This window comes from Clarias gariepinus, chromosome 22, assembly GCF_024256425.1.
Source record: "Clarias gariepinus isolate MV-2021 ecotype Netherlands chromosome 22, CGAR_prim_01v2, whole genome shotgun sequence".
Lineage (NCBI taxonomy): Eukaryota > Metazoa > Chordata > Actinopteri > Siluriformes > Clariidae > Clarias > Clarias gariepinus.
This window is the reverse complement of record NC_071121.1, coordinates 17,019,472-17,038,396: the sequence shown is the minus strand read 5'-3', so window position 1 is coordinate 17,038,396 and position 18,925 is coordinate 17,019,472. Positions and strand designations below refer to the sequence as shown.

At 42.8% G+C, this 18,925-nt stretch overlaps 1 protein-coding gene across 1 annotated transcript in view; it reads left to right on the top strand.

The window, feature by feature from the left end:
• osbpl2b (oxysterol binding protein-like 2b) overlaps window positions 1-18,925 on the top strand; it is a 37,885-nt gene that overhangs the window by 10,836 nt on the left and 8,124 nt on the right. Inside the window, exons 3-13 of the mRNA XM_053482796.1 lie at window positions 1,434-1,554; window positions 1,713-1,788; window positions 1,885-2,019; window positions 2,395-2,492; window positions 4,257-4,439; window positions 4,647-4,754; window positions 8,126-8,215; window positions 15,795-15,921; window positions 16,503-16,628; window positions 16,736-16,859; window positions 16,952-17,042. Coding sequence (XP_053338771.1) covers window positions 1,434-1,554; window positions 1,713-1,788; window positions 1,885-2,019; window positions 2,395-2,492; window positions 4,257-4,439; window positions 4,647-4,754; window positions 8,126-8,215; window positions 15,795-15,921; window positions 16,503-16,628; window positions 16,736-16,859; window positions 16,952-17,042 — 1,279 coding nt within the window. The remainder of the gene's footprint in view (window positions 1-1,433; window positions 1,555-1,712; window positions 1,789-1,884; window positions 2,020-2,394; window positions 2,493-4,256; window positions 4,440-4,646; window positions 4,755-8,125; window positions 8,216-15,794; window positions 15,922-16,502; window positions 16,629-16,735; window positions 16,860-16,951; window positions 17,043-18,925) is intronic.

The following is an 18,925-nucleotide window of genomic DNA, read 5'->3' as shown; positions in this document are numbered from 1 at the left end:
AGTATAATGTAACAAAGCTGAATGCCCTACCTAGAGCCCTCACACAAGGTATCGAAAGACATTTGAGATTTAGCCACAGTCGCACACCTAAAGGTCGAAGTAATTTCACGCTTGTTTGAGTGTGCGTGCCTCCATTTACAAAAACTCGCCGTGGCTTGTGCTTATTGCTTTACTTGAGAGAAAAAGTAGAATACAATTAACATCAAATGAGAAATGCCAGGTTTCATTTGACAACGGTTCATTTGAATTTTGAATCAAATTAACATCCAGAGAAACTTCTATGTGCATGATTAGAGTGATGTGAAGTGACACCCAGCTGTGGCGAATCCTGCTATTGGTAAAGAGCTAGTTACGGACAGTAATTACTTGCTGATGTAGATTAAGTTACCGTTTTGTTGATTCTGGAGGTGATCCTGGAAATTGAAGGCCAAAAAAGAAAGCTTGACCTAACATACATCCAGGAGGCACTCACAATTATATTATCATTAATATATTATTACAATTATCATTATACATTATACAGCACTTACTGTACAACATTGCCCTTGATGACTTGCTTTATTACACTTAGCTCTGTTTAGCACTTGTTTTGAACGTTGCTCCTTCTGAATGAGCCCCATCAGGCTGTTTGTTTGCTTTTAGCAGGCCAGGAGAGTACAATAGCCAGGCACCTGGCTATCATCTTACCTTTCCTCTTTGCCCACGCGTTTAATAATGAAGCAGCGTTGACCAGACTGCCTGACAGCTCCTGTCACTGATGCATACACTGAGATAAAAAAAAAAAGATGAATAAATCAATAAAATAGAGAATCAGACCATTAAACCCATATAAAGTTTCCATATTCTTTGTTCCAGTCAGGTTGTTCTTGATAACAAAAGGTCAGCATGACCCAGTAAATAATCCTCCATATCAAGTCACTACTTTTGCTCCTTTCCACTGTGCCTTGGTGGTCATGGAAATGGTTTTGGGCTGGAGGTTTTCGAGGCTAGAGCTGGGTTGCTGAGCTACGTTAGTCGCTAGCAAATGCCAATTAGGGCATTCTTGCTTTGGTAATGGGAGAGGGGGTTGAATTTAAGTCTTTCTAATTTTCTAAAGGAGTTTGTCATTATCCGGCGTTCTCCTCTAGGAGCCTCTGAAGGGTGTGAGTGAGCTGTGGTGCTGCTCTGAGACGCTCAGCTGTAATGAGTTTTGCTTTGGGAGCAGTCCAGGCTCTCTGAAACTTCTGTAGGAAGCAGCATTTTATGTGTCTGTGCATTTTTTTAGCTCCTTATGTATTTAAACACGCTCTCTTATTGGCTGCCGTGTCTGTGTCCGTCTCTGTTATTAGTGTGTATGTGTCAGTGAAATTAATCGAATGTGTGTGATGAGAAAGTACATGGGTCGATATTGTATGAAAACTTATGCAGCTTTTTCCGTTTTATTTTTGTGACAGGCTTGGATTCGGATGAGTCATGTGAGGGCACTTCAGAAGCCAGTTTTAAAGATGCAGTAGTGGATGCTGGTGCTGAGAAGAACAATGGCACTGTACAAGAAAATGGAATCAAGAAACGCAGGTAGAGTCAGATTTCTTGGCTGGATTTATCCCCAGGGTGCTTGAAAATATGCCAACGATGTTGCTTGATGGTGACAGTAATCATACAAAACAACATTTACATGTTACCCAAAGTGACAGGTTTTGAGTGCTAAAGTGGGTGTGTCTTTGCTTCCTCAGGACAACCCTTCCTGCCCACATGTTCTCTAGAAATAACTTCAGCGTGTGGAGCATCCTGAAGAAATGCATAGGACTGGTGAGGCCTGCACAGTACACGATAACCTGTGACTTTAATAATGATTTTCTCTCTGTTTTTGTGGTTCTAAATTAATCAGTTGTGTAACTGTTGTAGGAGCTGTCTAAGATCACCATGCCCATTGTGTTTAATGAGCCACTAAGCTTTCTGCAGAGAATCAGCGAGTACATGGAGCACACGTACCTCATCCACAAAGCCTGTGCGGAGTCGGACTCCATCAAGAGAATGCAGGTGGACACAAGCGTACACGCAGCCATTTTAGAAGAACATAAGTCTAAAAGAACTGTTCTGTGGCATCAAGGCCACCACAATGCTAATGTTTTAAAAGTTATAACTAAATTTATAATTTAGTGTGTGTCTGTGTGTGTAAAACATCTATAAATGGAGAAGCACCTTTAAATATGAAAATTTGGTTTTCCACAAGACTAAATTACAAAGATAAAAAAGTAAATAATAGACATTTAATTACAGGTTTAGTTAATCTATTACATTATAAAACATCTATATGCATCAACTTTTTGCATTCTGAGTTTGTTAATCAGAGTTGGGCCATGGCATTTTCTTATTCTGCTTTCTTTTTATCCATTCCTTCTTTGATTTCTTTAGGCTGTAGCTGCCTTTGCTGTGTCTGCTGTGGCCTCTCAGTGGGACAGAACTGGAAAGCCGTTTAATCCTCTCCTAGGGGAAACCTATGAACTCACACGGTAAACAATGACCATATCCACCAGGTTATTTCCAACACTTTAGAGATCAATGGGTGTAAGTTTACACATTACTTTGTACATTTATTTAAAAAAAAAACAGTATGAACACAAACAGTTTTTCAAAAATCCTTTAGGCACTCAACTATGCAATCCTAAGGGAAATTAATATCCATCAATTGCCCATTTGAATATAAATACAGTGTGGTGTTGGAATTAACTGTTGGACCTTTTTGTGCATGTTACAAAGTACAGCATCCAGCACTGATAGCAGCTGAGAACAAAAAAGGGAGAGCTGCCAGTAATAACTTTTTCTTACTCTAATCATGAACTGCCAAGACCTCGGCCACTATCCAGAGCAAATAATCTTTCTGATTAGGTTTGAAGGCTTGTCCTGCTAGTTTGTTCTGTTTGCTGCTACAGTGATTTATTGCCTTGCAAATATTTCTTTATTGCTCATGATCCATGTACATCATAAATTTGACGTGGTTGGTTTCAAAACAGTGTTCATACAGGTTATTTCATCAAGTCTGTTCACACTAATGACATATTGGTTACTTGGTGGCCTGAGTAGTATAAAGTTCAACACCGTGAGCTACGGTAGAGATGAGAATCACCAGTCATCACCTCATACGATATTATAATGACACTTGGGTGTTGATTTGATTAATACTGCCATTCTGTAAGTATTATGAATTTATAAATATCTCAATTTTTTTTTTGTTAAAAATTTAAGATCTTGTACCTTAAAAAACTTCTACCTTGTAATTATATTTTTACTAAGCAGCACATATCATTTCAATACAAATTTAGTAAATAATGTACTCTTACCACACAGGTTGCCAATATGGGAATAGTTTAGACAGCCAACTGTAGGATTTAAAAGGAACAGTGACTGCACAACTTTTGATAATGTAAAGCCATAAAAATGTGTTTTTGTTGCACCACTCAGAAGCTCATGCACTCGGCACAGACCGTTTTACGTCCCTCAGTCAAGGCTGATCAAGCTGAAAAACAGTCAATGGCGTATCGACCAGTGCATCTCTATTATAAATGAAATAAGTCATTTAAAAATCTAAACGGACATAAGATTCGAAGCACCTGACCATAACACTCATATGCTTTTTGAACATGCAATTTCAGATTTATCCTCCTTTAATGTTAATATTTTGCGGAAAGGATTTCCAGTAGATTTTGGCTATAGGCATTTGTTCATTTAGCCAAAAGAATGAACACAGACACTGGTGTTTGGTGAGGATGCTTGTAGTCCAGCAAGTATTTGTCATCACAAAGATGTTCACCGGGGTTGAGGTCAGAGCTCAGTACCGTACACTCCTGTCATATTGGAGTTAAAATGTAATGCTATAACATTGTGTTTCAACAGATTAGAGACATTACAGAAATGGGTGTGATGACCAGGTTTTGATAAACTTTGCTGTACTCAGTGTAGCTTCTATTGTTTAACCTTAACAGAACCGTATACTACAAAGGTTATGAGTTATAAAGAGGAATCAGAACTGCCACACTGCACAAGCACAAGCAGAAATGAATCTGTTAGGCATCTAAAGAAAAAGTAACCCAGCTTTCTTCTGAGCTCTTCTTTGACTTTCAGACATGCACTTTTATCTTTATGGGTTCCTAGAGTTTTATTAGCATGATATCTGTGAAGATATATCCTTATAGCCGTGTGTTGTTGGTGCAACAAAACTTCCCTCCCTCTTCTTTAGCAACTGTATGTTTCTGTGTTCTCCTTCATGTCTGTTTTAGAGAGGATCAGGGCTTCAGGTTGATCTCAGAACAGGTGAGTCATCACCCACCAATCAGTGCATTCCATGCTGAGGGTCTGGCAGAGGACTTTGTGTTCCATGGCTCTATATACCCAAAGCTCAAGTTCTGGGGCAAGAGTGTAGAAGCAGAACCAAAAGGAACCATCACGTTAGAGCTTCTCAAGTGAGTCAAATCCTGTATGTATGATTAGATTAGCGCGTGTCTAATCAAGGCCTTTGTGTGTGCACATGTCCGTGAGTGTGTATTTGTGTGTGCTGTGTATTTGCTAGGCCTTTCCTGGATAAGGCAGAATATCAGTTTGATTGTAGACCCAAATTGTTGCTGGGTAACTGACTGGTCACATGTTGTGTGTGTGTGTGTTCCTTCTAGGCACAAAGAGGCATACACATGGTCAAACCCTCTCTGCTGTGTACACAATGTCATTGTGGGCAAACTGTGGATTGAGCAGTACGGACCTGTGGAAATACTGAATCACAGGTACACCACTGATTTATTCACCACGTTAAAAATTAATTACAGTGTCAGGACAAAGTAAGAGATGTGAAGACGAATCTAAAACATAACCTTGTCCTCGTTAAGTTTTTCGACTATTATGCTGTTTACATAAAATCACTTGAAATCACCTTGTATGAGGTCATGTTTCTTACAGTGATTGAATTTAGAATTATTTATATTTTTGCACAAATGTGACCTAAAACATTTAGAAATTCCTTAAAGTAAATAAAGGGAATACAATTAAATAAGACCAGAATTATTATACTTGGTTATTTATTTAATGCAGAAAATAATCAAATGACATACTCTGTGTGTGTGTGTGTGTGTGTGTGTGACAATAGTATGTGAACCTTTGTTTTCAATATCTGCTAGAAACCCTCTGCCAAAACTTCAGTTAAACATTTTCAGTAACCGTTCATCCCTCCTGCACATTAGCTTGGAGAAATTTTGGCCCATTCCTTGAAACAGAACAGTTTTATCTCTGGGATGTTGGTGGCTTTCCTTATGTGAACTGCTTGCATCAGGCCTAGGCTATTTCAACACATCATCTGCGCTAGACTTGTGTGTTTAGGCTTGTTGTCTTGCTGCATCATCCACTTTCTCCTGAGATTCAGTTTTTGGACAGATGTCCTTTCTTTTTAGAAATTGCAAAAATAATTCATAATTTTTAGCTCCATCAATGTTGGCAGGCTGTCCTGGCTCAGATGCAGCAAAACGGGCCCGAGCCATGTTTCACAGGTGGGATAAGGAAGACTATTATGCTGGAAGGTGGTGTTTCCTTTTTCTAAACGTAATGCTTTTCATCTAAGGCAGAAAGTTCCATTTTGATCTCATCCATGCACAAAACAATTTAATTATCCCTCTGGCTTTTTCATGTGATCTTTAGCAGACTGTAGATGGGAGTCTGCGTTCGTTTTGGAGTGTAGTGGCTTTTTCCATGCAACCCGGCCATTCACACTATTGTTCAGGGTTCTCCTGATGGTGGGACTCCTGAAGATTGCCCTTAGCTCATGTGTGAGAGCAATTTGGTTGCTGAGAAATTACTCTGGGTTCCTGTGTGACCTCACTGACTGTTACACACCTAATTTTTGAAGTAATCTTTGTAGGTTGACTGCATCGTGGCAGGTAACAATGACCTTGAATTTCCTCCATTTGTACCCAATCTGTCTCAGTGTGGTTTGTGCACACCAAAACTATTTAGAAATGGATTTTAACTTTCTCATTCGGGTGAGCATCTAGAATCCTTTTATTAAGATCCTCGGAAGCGTCCTTTGGCCAAGCTTACATGTGAAAGTCAGACTTCGATAGATTCCTGTTCTACAGGGCCTGTACTCTTGGAATTGTCATTCCATTAATTGAAAACACCTGATGCTGATTTCATGTTCAAATTAGCTGGCAATCCTAGACAATCACGTTTGACCCTTTTCCAGTTACATGTTATTGTGTAATACTGTAAGTGTACTGTAATATTTTCTGGTCTCATTTGATTGAATTGGGCTCTACTTAAATGTGTGAAAATAGAAAATTTAAAAAAGAAAAACCTTTAAATCACTCTTGTACACTGCCTGGCCAAAGAACAAAACAAAACACTAAGCACCACACACTCTTTTGTTTGTTTGATTCTGTTTGACTGCCTTAAAATTATTCCACATGCTTCCAGAACTGCTTAGAAAATTATCCCCGATTTCCTCCTGAGCGGATCTGTGACATTGCATTTGCTTCACCTGCGCAGCTTCATGACCCACCAGGAGCGCCTCAGTCACAGAGTGGCTGCTCTGGTTGTTTTAGACTTTTCTATGATTAGTTGAATACGGATATCTCATTCAGAGAGTTTCTCAGTACTGTGCAAACGTCCTGAGTCACTACGTACTGTATTCCTTCATATTTTGCTTTCAAAGGGGCAGATTATTTTGCATTTTTTTAAGTACTCTTGAGGAATAGTTCTCCAGGTATCCTTTTTTGGCCCTACTTTTGGCAGGTTTTTTGCTCTTATTTTTATTCCAGTCCTTGTACCTGACCAGTTTTAGAGGAGTGAATTTTTTTTGTGTGTGTGTTTATTAAGCCACACTCTGACCTATGAATCATTCAAAGATTAAAAAAACATTTGGCACATAAACCAGTAAAAAAAACTTGAGGCATAAAGCAGTGAGAAACAGGTGCAGATAATGAGAGATGATCAGGCAGGTGAATAGTATACTGGTGATGCTGAATACTGAGTGGTTACATAACCAACTAGTTTTTAAATTGTATCTCTAAGCGCTTTTGTTCCTATTTCTTTAATTTAATCAACATAAATGTAATTTTAATTTTAAAGAAGGAAGAAATGATGGGTGGATCAGGACTTTTGCACAGCGCAGTACATCTTAGGGTTCGGATGTACCACCGTAAATTCTTTAAAAAATTAATTTACAGAAAAGTTTTACATTTTTTCATGTGACTCTTTCCCCATTTTTTTTTTCAATTCAAGTTTTTTTTTTATTCATTTATTTGTTTCCCTTAAACTTTCTGATCTGTAGTGTATAGTCCTGTTTGTATGATAGCGTACAAAAATAGGCCCCCCAAAACACAAGTCTTCTGGCAATAATAGACTAGCTGTCTTTAGCTAGCCACTTCTGGGAACGAGCTGCACCTGATGGAAACACATTACAGTGTAAGCATTTTACTTACATTACTGCCGGAACACACTGCTTCTGCTATAGATGGAAATGGGAGGTCAGAGTCCTGGACTACGCCCGTGCCAAAAGATCCATTAACAGGTTAACCAGGCTATTCAGTACATTAAAGTCATCAGCTGACTTTTTTTTTTTATTGATGCATAATGTTGCTAAGTCCTGACCAATTGAAGCAACTCCAGATTGTAACCCTGCCTCCAGGGGCTTGTACACGATCATAACCCTGCCTCCAGGGGCTCATTGTTTTGTGTACTTCCTTTCTTACTCTGACACACCCATCTCTCTGGAATAGAGTCAATCAGGAGCACATGACCTTTTTTCAATTTCTCCAAAACTTTTTTTTTCTGCTGAGTCTCACTAGCAAGTGGTTTTCTCATTGCTTCACTGTTTAGTCCTGATCCTGTGTTCTCATCATATTTTGTGTATGTGTGTGAAAATGCTCTTACTTTCACTTTTAAATTATTACTACTTCTAGCAGGTTGTTGGTTCAGCACTATCCTTTCAGGTTTTAAAATGTGTTCACGATTTCAGGAAATTTCAAATATCTTTAGTTGTTTTCTTTGATTTTAAGGAATTCACACTATAGGAAGAGGAATAAATTTGTGTAAATGTAGGTGATGTGCTTTTTGGTGTAGATTTATGTCATAATGTCTTGTTTGCTTTGTTTGGTTGAATGGACAGTACTGGAGATAGGTGTGTGCTGAATTTCAAACCGTGCGGGATGTTTGGCAAAGAACTGCACAGAGTGGAGGGATACATCCAGGATTCAAGGTGAGAGGCTCTGTCTTTTAATCTTTAAATATTACCTTACCATGCTATAACCACCCAATAGTGGCATGTACCAAAGTTTTTTTATTTCTTTTATATATCAGGAATAGCCAACATTTCATGTTTTGATTTGCACTTTTTATTCATTTATTTTATCACTTTTGTTGTACCTAGTTTTAAAAAAATCTGTTCGTTCAGCTTGTTTTCCTCTCTTTAAATGAATAAAACAAAAGATACAGCTTGTCACCTTAAAAAGAAAACCCTCCTTCCTAAACACCTTACAGAAAAATTTCAGAAATTATACAGCTTTACCTCTGTACTGTACCAGAGAAAAGCCTTGGTAGTAGCACATCAATATCAACCCTGCAGCTGGAACTACTAGCTAATATTTTAGCTGCTCTCAAAATATTACTCCACATGTTTTTGACCAATCAAACCAAAGAATATGACGGCTGTTTTCTTAAAATTAAAAGTACAGTGAAACCTCGGATTGCAAGTAACGCAGTTTGCGAGTGTGCCACAAGACGGGCAAAGATTTGTAATAAATTTTGACTTGAAAAACAAAGTCTTGGTTTACAAGTACCGAGTATCACGCATGCGCTTCTTGTTTTGATGCTGAGTGTCACGTGATCACAACTGAGCCAATGTTTTTTCTCTCTTTTGCGTCGCGGAATTGTGGGTAATCTTCTTCCCTGCTGGGTCTTAGTGTGCGTCTCTTAATGGGATAATCAACATCATCATATGCGCGTAAAACATATTTTAGTTTGTGTTTGTATGCGTGTGTGTGTACAGCGCGCATGTAAAGCAAACGCAAGTTTCATTGGACACTGTGCCACACACACACACACACACACACACACCCCTCTCCTCTTGCCTTTACACCCACACATCCTCTTCTTTTGCCTTTACCCCCACACATCCTCCTCCTCTTGCCTTTACCCCCACACATCCTCCTCCTCTTGCCTTTACCCACACACACACATCCTCCTCCTCTTGCCTTTACCCACACACACACATCCTCCTCCTCTTGCCTTTACCCACACACACACATCCTCCTCCTCTTGCCTTCACACACACACATACTCTTTACTCTACACAGAAACTCTGCTCTGTCGCGATTCCTTTTAAAGGTCAAGCGCAGGTTAATTTGTTTTATTTATACTTTACAGCAGTGATTCCGTTAGTGTGTTGCTCACGCATGTGTCATTAGGGATGTTCCTTGCTAATTTTTCTGATAAAACAGTCTTTCCGTTAATGTGTGTGTGTCACGAACTAACCGGAATGATCGGAAGACTTAGCACTTAGCAGTTAGCCCGTTGTAGCGTGGATGGTAAACCCAAACGCGGAGGTAAGCGAGTGGGCAGGATAACCACGCGATTTGGTCTAAGGACTCTCACACAAGGGGAGCAAGGGAAAAACACAAATTTAACCCGCGTCCTATAAACACACACTCGAATCAGAAAGCAGACCCAAGAAAGTGAGTACTCACGATTTGGCGAACGGACAGCCTGGAACAACATGGGCGAAACTCAATGACTGAGCGGTGTGATGCGACATCTTGCCTCCTTTTATGCTTCCTGTGTTGCGACCGTACTACTTCCGGGTCCTAGTGCCGGTCGCGGAGCGAGTGTTTATGACAGTACCCCCCTGTCTGTCATAACAGGGTGGAGGATACCCGACGACGGTAGTCCCTGATGAGTTCGGGGTCGAGAATAAACCGGGCCGGAATCCAAGATCGTTCCTCAGGGCCGTAACCTTCCCAGTCGACTAAGTATTGGATGCCTCTGCCCCGAGGACGCGAGTCCAGGATCCGGCGTACGGTGTAAGCAGGGCCACCGTCAATGATCCGGGGAGGTGGAGCAGGGTGGGCGGGTGGAACCATGGGTGATGTGGTGAAGGGTTTAAGTTGTGATGTGTGAAATACTGGGTGGATTCGGAGCGCTGCAGGCAGCTGGAGCCGGTAGGTGACAGGGTTGATTCGGAGGTTGATGCGGTATGGACCAATAAACCTAGGTGATAATTTCTTTGTTTCGGTATGGAGATGGAGATTTTTGGTGGAGAGCCATACCTTGTCACCTACATTGTACAATCGTCTCGGAGGGTGTCGACGGCGATGTTGGGCGGTGTATCGGATGTTAGCTTGACGTATAGCTTGATTGGCTTGAGCCCAGAGCCGCCGACACCTGCGGACCAACTGTTGGGCTGACGGTACATCAACCTCCGGCTCTTGGTGTTCGAACATCGGAGGCTGGAACCCGTGACATACCTCGAACGGACTGAGATTGGTGGCGGAGTTGATGTGGAGGTTGTGCGATAACTCAGCCCATAAGAGGTAGCGAGCCCAGGAGCGCTGGCGATCGGCTACGAAGCATCTCAGATAGCGCTCCAGTTGTTGGTTGGCCCGCTCCGTCTGACCGTTAGTCTGGGGATGGTACCCAGAAGATAAACTACAGGTGGTCTGGATCAGACGGCAGAAGGCCCTCCAGAATCAGGCAGTGAATTGGGGCTCTCTGTCCGAGACGATGTCCTTGGGGAACCCATGCAGACGGACTACGTGCTCTAGTATCAGCTCCGCAGTGTTTTTGGCTGACGGGAGTCCGGTGAGGGCCACCAGGTGCACAGCTTTGGAGAAATGGTCGATGATGGTCAGGATGGTGTTTTTTCCTTCTGAGTTCGGCAGGCCCGTGATGAAATCAACGGCAATGTGCGACCAGGCCCGGCGAGGAACGGGGAGAGGCTGGAGTTCCCCCGGAGTCGGCTGGTTTGTCTCCTTTGCCCTGGCGCACACTGGGCACGCCTGGACGAACTCCTCGACGTCCCGGGTCATAGAGGGCCACCAGAAAGCACGCTGGATAAACTGGAGTGAGCGTCGGCTGCCTGGGTGTCCAGCGAGAGGTGAGGTGTGGCCCCACTGCATGACTTTGCTCTTCATGGATGGTGGCACGTAGAGACGTCCAGGCGGCACGCCTGCCGGTTCGTTCTCCGTGGCCTGCGCCTGGCGGACCCTCGTCTCCAAGTCCCAACGGAGAGGTGCGATGATCCTTGATGGAGGGAGGACAGGCGCGGGTTTCGCCCGGGCGACGTTTTCCTCATGCTGCCGGGAGAGGGCGTCTGCCTTGGTGTTTTTAGACCCCGGACGGTATGACAGATGGAAATTATAATGCTCAAAAAATAACGCCCACCGCGCCTGCCTCGGATTAAGTTGTTTGAGGTTGCGTATGGAGATAAGGTTCTGGTGATCTGTCCAGATCATGAACGGCTCACTGGCGCCCTGGAGCCAGTGACGCCATTCCTCCAGAGTCCACTTTATGGCCAGCAGTTCGCGGTCCCCTACTCCGTATCGCTGCTGAGTGGGGTCAAATTTTCTGGAGAAAAAACTACAGGGATGTAGTTTCTGATCTGGACCTCGCTGGGAGAGAACAGCCCCAGCACCCACATCTGAGGCGTCCACCTCCACAACGAATGGTTTGTTTGCATCTGGATGGAGGAGAATGGGAGCAGTGGTGAAGAGGTGACAGAGTTTCTGGAAAGCGGATAGTGCGGTGGAGTTGAGGCTGAAAGGGCGAGATGATGGACGGGTCAGAGCGGTAAGGGGTGCGGCAACCGTACTGTAGTCCCGGATAAAGCGACGATAGAAGTTCGCAAACCCGAGAAACCGTTGCAGTTGCTTAAGGGTCTTGGGTAGGGGCCAATGACGCACAACTTCGAGTTTCTGCGGGTCCATGGCCACACCCTGGGGCGAGATGACAAAGCCCAGGAACGTGGTGGAGCGCTCGTGAAAAGCGCACTTTTCCAACTTACAGTACAGTTGATGGGCGCGCAATCTCTTTAATACCGCCCTGACGTGCTGGATATGGTCTTCCACTGTACGTGAGTAGATGAGGATGTCGTCGAGGTATGCAAATGCCCACCGCCCGAGCATGTCCCTGAGAACATTGTTAATGAAATGTTGAAAAGCGGCGGGGGCATTGCAGAGGCCGAAGGGGATAACCAGACTTTCGTAGTGTCCCGTGGGAGTGATGAATGCCGTCTTCCACTCATCGCCCTCCCTGATGCGCACCAAGTTGTAGGCGCTCCGAAGGTCCAACTTTGTAAAAATGGTGGCACCGGAGAGAGCGTCCAGGGCAGAGTTGGTAAGAGGCAGCGGATGTCGATTCTTAATGGTGATGTTATTCAGCCCCCGATAGTCGACACATGGGCGAAGTTCACCTCCTTTCTTTTTCACAAAGAAGAACCCCGCGGCGGCGGGCGAGGAGGAGGGTCTGATGGTACCTTGACGAAGGGCGTTCGACACATATTCCTCCATCGCCTGCGTCTCGGTGGCGGAGAGAGAATAGAGATGGCCGCGGGGAGGTACGGAGCCTGGCTGAAGGTCAATCGCCAGATCGTAAGGGCGATGAGGCGGGAGGTGGGTGGCGCGTCTCTTGCAAAACACTTCAGCCAGGTCCCGGTAGGCGGGGGGAATGGCGTTGGTGTCGACGTCGGGGGCCTCGGACTCCCTAGAGCACGTCCCAGCCGGTGCTGGTATGCAAAGTTCGGAGCAGGTCGGCCCCCATTGGAGAATCCGATTCTGGGTCCAGGGTATGAGAGGGTCATGCTGAAGCAGCCAGGGATGTCCGAGGATGATGGGTGGTGAGGAGATGGTGGTGAGATGGAACTGAATCTGTTCTTGATGCGTACCAATGACCAGGGTGATGGGTTGAGTCTGGGTGGTGATGGGGCTGGATGTTAGGGGTCGACCGTCCACCGAGGTGATCCGAACCGGCTGGGATAACGCCTCAAGTTTAATCCCCAATCTTTTGGCATAAGCAGAGTCAATGAAGTTACCTGTGGCACCGGAATCGATAAACGCGGTACTTCCGACTCGTTTGTGGCCAAACTGGAGATGTACTCGTACCGAGAGACGGGATGTGTTGGTGGTGATCGGGGAGAGTTGGAGATGACCCGGTGAGTTGCTCTCGTTCCTCACCGGGCCTGGGCGTTTCCCGGGCGCAAAGGGCAGATGGCTCGATGATGTGCGGCGGACCCACAGTATGCACAGAGCCCCTCCCTAAATCGTCGCTCCCGTTCTGCAGCGGTCAAGGAGGCGCGTCCTACTTGCATGGGTTCCCCGGCTTCCGTGTCAACCACGGCGGGTGGTGGAGATCCGGCAGTTCCAGTGATGACGGGGTTACATGCAGGTCGGGCTTCAGGTGCTGGAACGTGAGGGAAAAAGGAAGGTGAACGTGACGTGATGGATGAAAAAGATGGCGTGGCAAGCGGCAGGGTTCGGGGGGCTGGCTTGGAACTCGTTGTATGAATGCGCGGTGTCTGAATCGGAGCGAAGAACCGCCGTGGCCCACTCAGCTGCCTGCCCGGATAGCAATGAGACAAGGAGAGCAATGCGCAATCGATCAGTGGAGTATTTGGTGGCATTAAACTCAAACACTAGGTCGAGAGCAGTTAGAAACACACTGCATCTCCCGTCCGTGCCATCCCATTTGTCCGGTAAATTAGCGCGGCGTGCTGATCTACCACGTCGCAGAGGCGCGCATACTCCGCTGGGTTTACCGCTGACGGCTCAGTCATTCTGTCACGGAATGATCGGAAGACTTAGCACTTAGCAGTTAGCCCGTTGTAGCGTGGATGGTAAACCCAAACGCGGAGGTAAGCGAGTGGGCAGGATAACAACGCGATTTGGTCTAAAGACTCTCACACAAGGGGAGCAAGGGAAAAACACAAATTTAACCCGCGTCCTATAAACACACACTCGAATCAGAAAGCAGACCCAAGAAAGTGAGTACTCACGATTTGGCGAACGGACAGCCTGGAACAACATGGGCGAAACTCAATGACTGAGCGGTGTGATGCGACATCTTGCCTCCTTTTATGCTTCCTGTGTTGCGACCGTACTACTTCCGGGTCCTAGTGCCGGTCGCGGAGCGAGTGTGTATGACAGTGTGTGTGTGTGTGTGTGTGTGTAAGGAAGACTCAAATAAGAGACACAGAGCGCCTGCGCACATAAACCGAAACACTTATCTGTCTGGATTAATTTTTACTTTTTTTTAAAGGTAATTACAAATACAATACAAATTACAATACAACTGCCCTGTACCTTTTTATAGCAATGTATTTTGGGTCAGAATAAACTTGCTCACAAAAGTTTTTTTTTACCTTTAAATTAGAAATGAGAGAAAATGCTTCCTCTATCACTTTACATTGTGTGCATAAGAGAATGAGTCACTGAGATTTTTCTCTTATCTGTGCAGGTGTGTGTCTGTGTGTACACTTTGTTTTAACCAAAGGCGACATTGAGTTCTACAATGACTAATTTGTAACTTTTACAAAAGAATTAAACTTGAGCCTGTTTATTTACAGTGTAGAAAAAGTGTTTGGATATCTGAAAACAAAATTGTAACCAATACTTTATTTACATTTGCATTTAGGCATTTGGCAGACGCTCTTATCCAGAGCGACTTACAAAAAGTGCTTTAAGGAAGGTGTACTTTATGGAAGGTGGAAGTTTTTTTTTTTTTTTTTTTTTTTAAACAATCATTACTGGTGACAAGACACGGGTTCATCACTACAAGCCTGAGAGTAAACAGTAACAGTAAACATGGAACAGAAACATCCTCAATGACCAACCATGAAAAAGTTCAAGAGACAACCCTAAGCTGAAAAATTGATGCAGTTTTCTAGGATTCTCAAGGCCCAGTATTGGGCCATTATAGGAACATACACACAACTTTGGAAAAGGTTCAAAACTTAACAGTGCTCATTACAATAAGCTTGTTAAATTTAATTAAATTCTAGAGCCAAAATGCGGATAATTTTTTTTTATCACTCCTGTATTTTAGTTTCCTTAGCAAATATCCTGTTTGTTTTGCCACAATGAGGATTAGAATTTTTATGTCAGCTGGAATTATTTGTTAAGACAATTACTTTTCATTGTAAAAATTCCTATATGAAGAAAACAGGAAAAAAGTTGCCAAAGTTATGTCTCAGCAAATGAGTGTGTTCATGAACATTTCTGCTTATTTAAAAAATAAATACATTTGTGGTATAGTTCTGCAAGATGCCACTAAAGGATCAAAACCAGAATGGCAGGCCTGGTTTAAAAAATTTAAGTGTGTCTTTTTCATCATGACAATGCGCCAGGACGTTTAGCTTACGCACCTCGCACCCAGTGACTTCTTCCTCTTCCTTCACTTAAAGAAACCACTGATGTCGACGACAAGGTGATTACCAAGGTGGAACTTTTCCAGAAAGGAAGGCTTTGTTAAAGACGGTTTCCACTAGCTCATGCATCGTACGGAGAATGGAAATGTTGAAAATGTGAAAAAGGGCCAAGCTCACGACTATTCGTTTTTATTACATTATTTTTTCTTAGCCATATTAAATATGACCGCTCCCTTGTATTTGACTTTATGACTAGACTTGTATTACACTGTGCAAAAATCACACACACTGCAGCATATTAATGTAAGGTGATGCTGCAGCATGTTCTTGATTTAAAAACAGTGATTGCCACTAGGATTCGTTGCTGGTATCTTTGTCTCATCAGATGTGTGTTTTTTTTTTTTGTTTGTTTTTTGTCTTGCAGTAAGAAGAAGCTATGTGTGATTTATGGCAAATGGACAGAATGCATATGGAGTGTAGACCCACAAGTGTATGATTCTCATCGCAAGAATGATAAAAAAGGAGTAGCAGACGCAAAGAAACAAAAACCCGTAAGAAAGCAATTATTTCGCTTTATTTTTAAAATCAATGTTCTCTAATTAAACATCCATGTAAATAAAGTACTTACTGTTGTTCAAAATTTGTGCCCCATTTTTAAATATCAGATTTGACTTTATGAAAATTGATAAAGAAAGCCCACTCCCCCCTTGATGTTTTGTCATAATAAATCTTTGTGCCGAAGGACACGGTAATCAAGTGATCTGTTCATAATGACGCTCAACTGCACCTAGTTAAAAAATGCTGTTACCTGCTTGTCCAGTTTTTTAATCTTAGGCACATTCTACTTTAAAATAGAGTGCATTTGAAACATAAAAACATTGTCGTCATTTTATTTCATGAGTCCAAAATGTTTAAGGGAGCAAATATGACTGGGTTTCAACTTTGTTTGATCAAACGGGACAATTAATTATGGTGGTCTTTGATTTTTGAAAGTAGCAAACAGTTATTGGTTCTACCGCACTAACAACACTTGAAGTAACAAGTGGTTTAATTTAAGCATTGTTTGGGCAAATTTGCAATTGCTTATGTGAAAAAAGTAAGATTTATGAATATTGTTTGTGTGCATGTACAGGAAGAGGCAGATGTTGCAGATATTGATGAGGCAGATGACATGCCGGAGGTACAAGAGACTGTAGCTGTGATCCCTGGTAGCACTCTACTTTGGAGAGTGTCTCCTAGACCACCCCTTTCTGCAGAGGTATACAGAAACACACACACACACACACACACACAAAAACGTCTGAATCTGTAACTTCTCCTAAATCCTTACACTGATTGCCCGCGTCTGCTTGTGTCTCTCGGCAGATGTATAACTTTACTAATTTTGCTATCACACTGAATGAATTGGAGTCTGGCATGGAGGATGTTTTACCCCCAACAGACTGCCGTCTCCGACCTGACATACGAGCCATGGAAAATGGAGACATGGGTAATGAAGTCTTCTTTTCTTTTTTTTTTTTACCTTCAGTCTATAAACAGCATTTGTCTGGTGCTACTTTCCAACTCTGCATGTGTGTGTAGATGAAGCCAGCAGGCAGAAAGAGAGGCTGGAGGAAAAACAAAGAGCAGCTCGTAAAGACCGGTCAAAGGGAGATGAGGAATGGTCTACTAGGTAAGCACTGAGCATACCTACACAAATGCATCTCAAAATTCGAATATTGGATTTCTTTTCCTCAAAAAAGTGAAACTCTCATATATTCTAGATTTATTTCATGTCAAATGTAACAATTATGCGGCCTCCGAGTGGCGCAGTGGTAAAGCGCTCGCCCTATCATCCGGAGATCGCTGGTTCGAACCCCGGGTGATGCTGTTTTCCTCTCACAGCTGGAGGCACAGAGAGAGCTGATTGGCCGAGCTCTCTCAGTGGGGAGGGATGAGAGGTACTTGTGCTCCCACATTAGTCACGGCTCTACAGCCAATCAGGGGCGTCTGTGAGCTCGGCACACGGAAGGAGCGGCTAGCGCTTTCCTCCGAGTGTGTTACTACGCCCCTAACGGTGCGTGAGCGAGCAGTTCGAAAAGATGCGGTCGGCTTGCGTCACGTGGTTCGGAGGAAACACGGGATAGCTTTCGTCCTCCCGACTGAGTGGTTGTAGTAGCCTTGATGTGTGTGGGAGCCTCCTAGTGACGGGGAGTAATTGGCCACTACTAGATTGGGCAGAAAATCGGGGAAAAAAGAATTGGACAGGACTAAATTTATAAAAAACAAAAAAATTTAAAAAAAATGTAACAATTACATGTAATTTTTTAAATGAATTTTTTTTATGTTGATCATGGTTTACAGCTTATAAATCAAAAATCCAGTATCTAAAAATATTAGAATATTTTCCAAAAAAGAAAATACCAAACAAGAATTTACAATACAGCAATGTCAAACTTCTGAAAAGTATGTTTATTTATGCATTCAATACTTGTCCGGGACTCCTGAGGTGTTATTAAAGACCAGGTTGCTTTGATGGCAGCCTTCAGCTCATCAGTATTGTTAAGTTGTTGTTTCTCCTTTTCCTCTTGACAATATCCCGTGGATTATTCAGATTCAGGCAAGTTGATTGGCCAGTCATACAAAGTAATATCATTGTTAGAAAACCTGTTAGCACCTGCCCACAGTGCCAAAACTACTAAGTACTGCTAGATAAGGGAATTGGCATCTCCATAAGGTTTGTCAGCCGACAGAAGCACAAAGTGCTCTAAAATCTCATGGTAGATGGATGCGTTGACTTTGGACTTGACCACAGTGAACCCACACCAGCAGATAACATCACAATCAAAATCATCAATCATGCAAACATCACACTGGACTTCAAGGAGTCCAACCTCTGTTGCACATTTCCTGAAGAGTTTTGTGTATGGTGGCTCTTGATTTACTGACTCCAGCCTCACTCCACTCCTTGTGAAGTTCTCCCAAGTTCTTGAATCTACTGCACTTTAATAACAGCCAGGCCTTTCAGTGATTACCTTCAGTTGCTTGCACGCCTTGTGGAGGTTGTCTTCTGGAGACCTGTCAAGTCCCATGATCGTGGTTGCATGTACTGAAACCACCCAGACAGTATGTAGTATTTATAGAGCATAAAAAAAATTTAATCAATCTCAAAATGTAATATTCTAACATTTAGAAGTACTGTTAAATTAGTAAAATACTTCTTTTGACATGTAGTGCATCTAGAATATGTTTCCCTTTTTTTAAATTAGGGAAAAAATCTCCAGCATTAAACTTTTTTTTTGGTACTGTACAAAACATTGTGCATTTTTGAATGTTTTTTTCCAAATTATGTAAGAATTTTACAATCAACTGCTAGTGCAATAAATATTTTTGAAGAAAATTATAATCACAGAATTTGTCCTTTGTAATTTCATTAATTACCAGATTATCAGGGCCATTTACCATTTTATATAATTCCTTTCGAACTTAACTGGTCACATGGTCCACCTGATATGTGGGACCAACATTCATTCTGAAGTATCAGAGCTCATGAATAAATAACACATGCTCATGGCA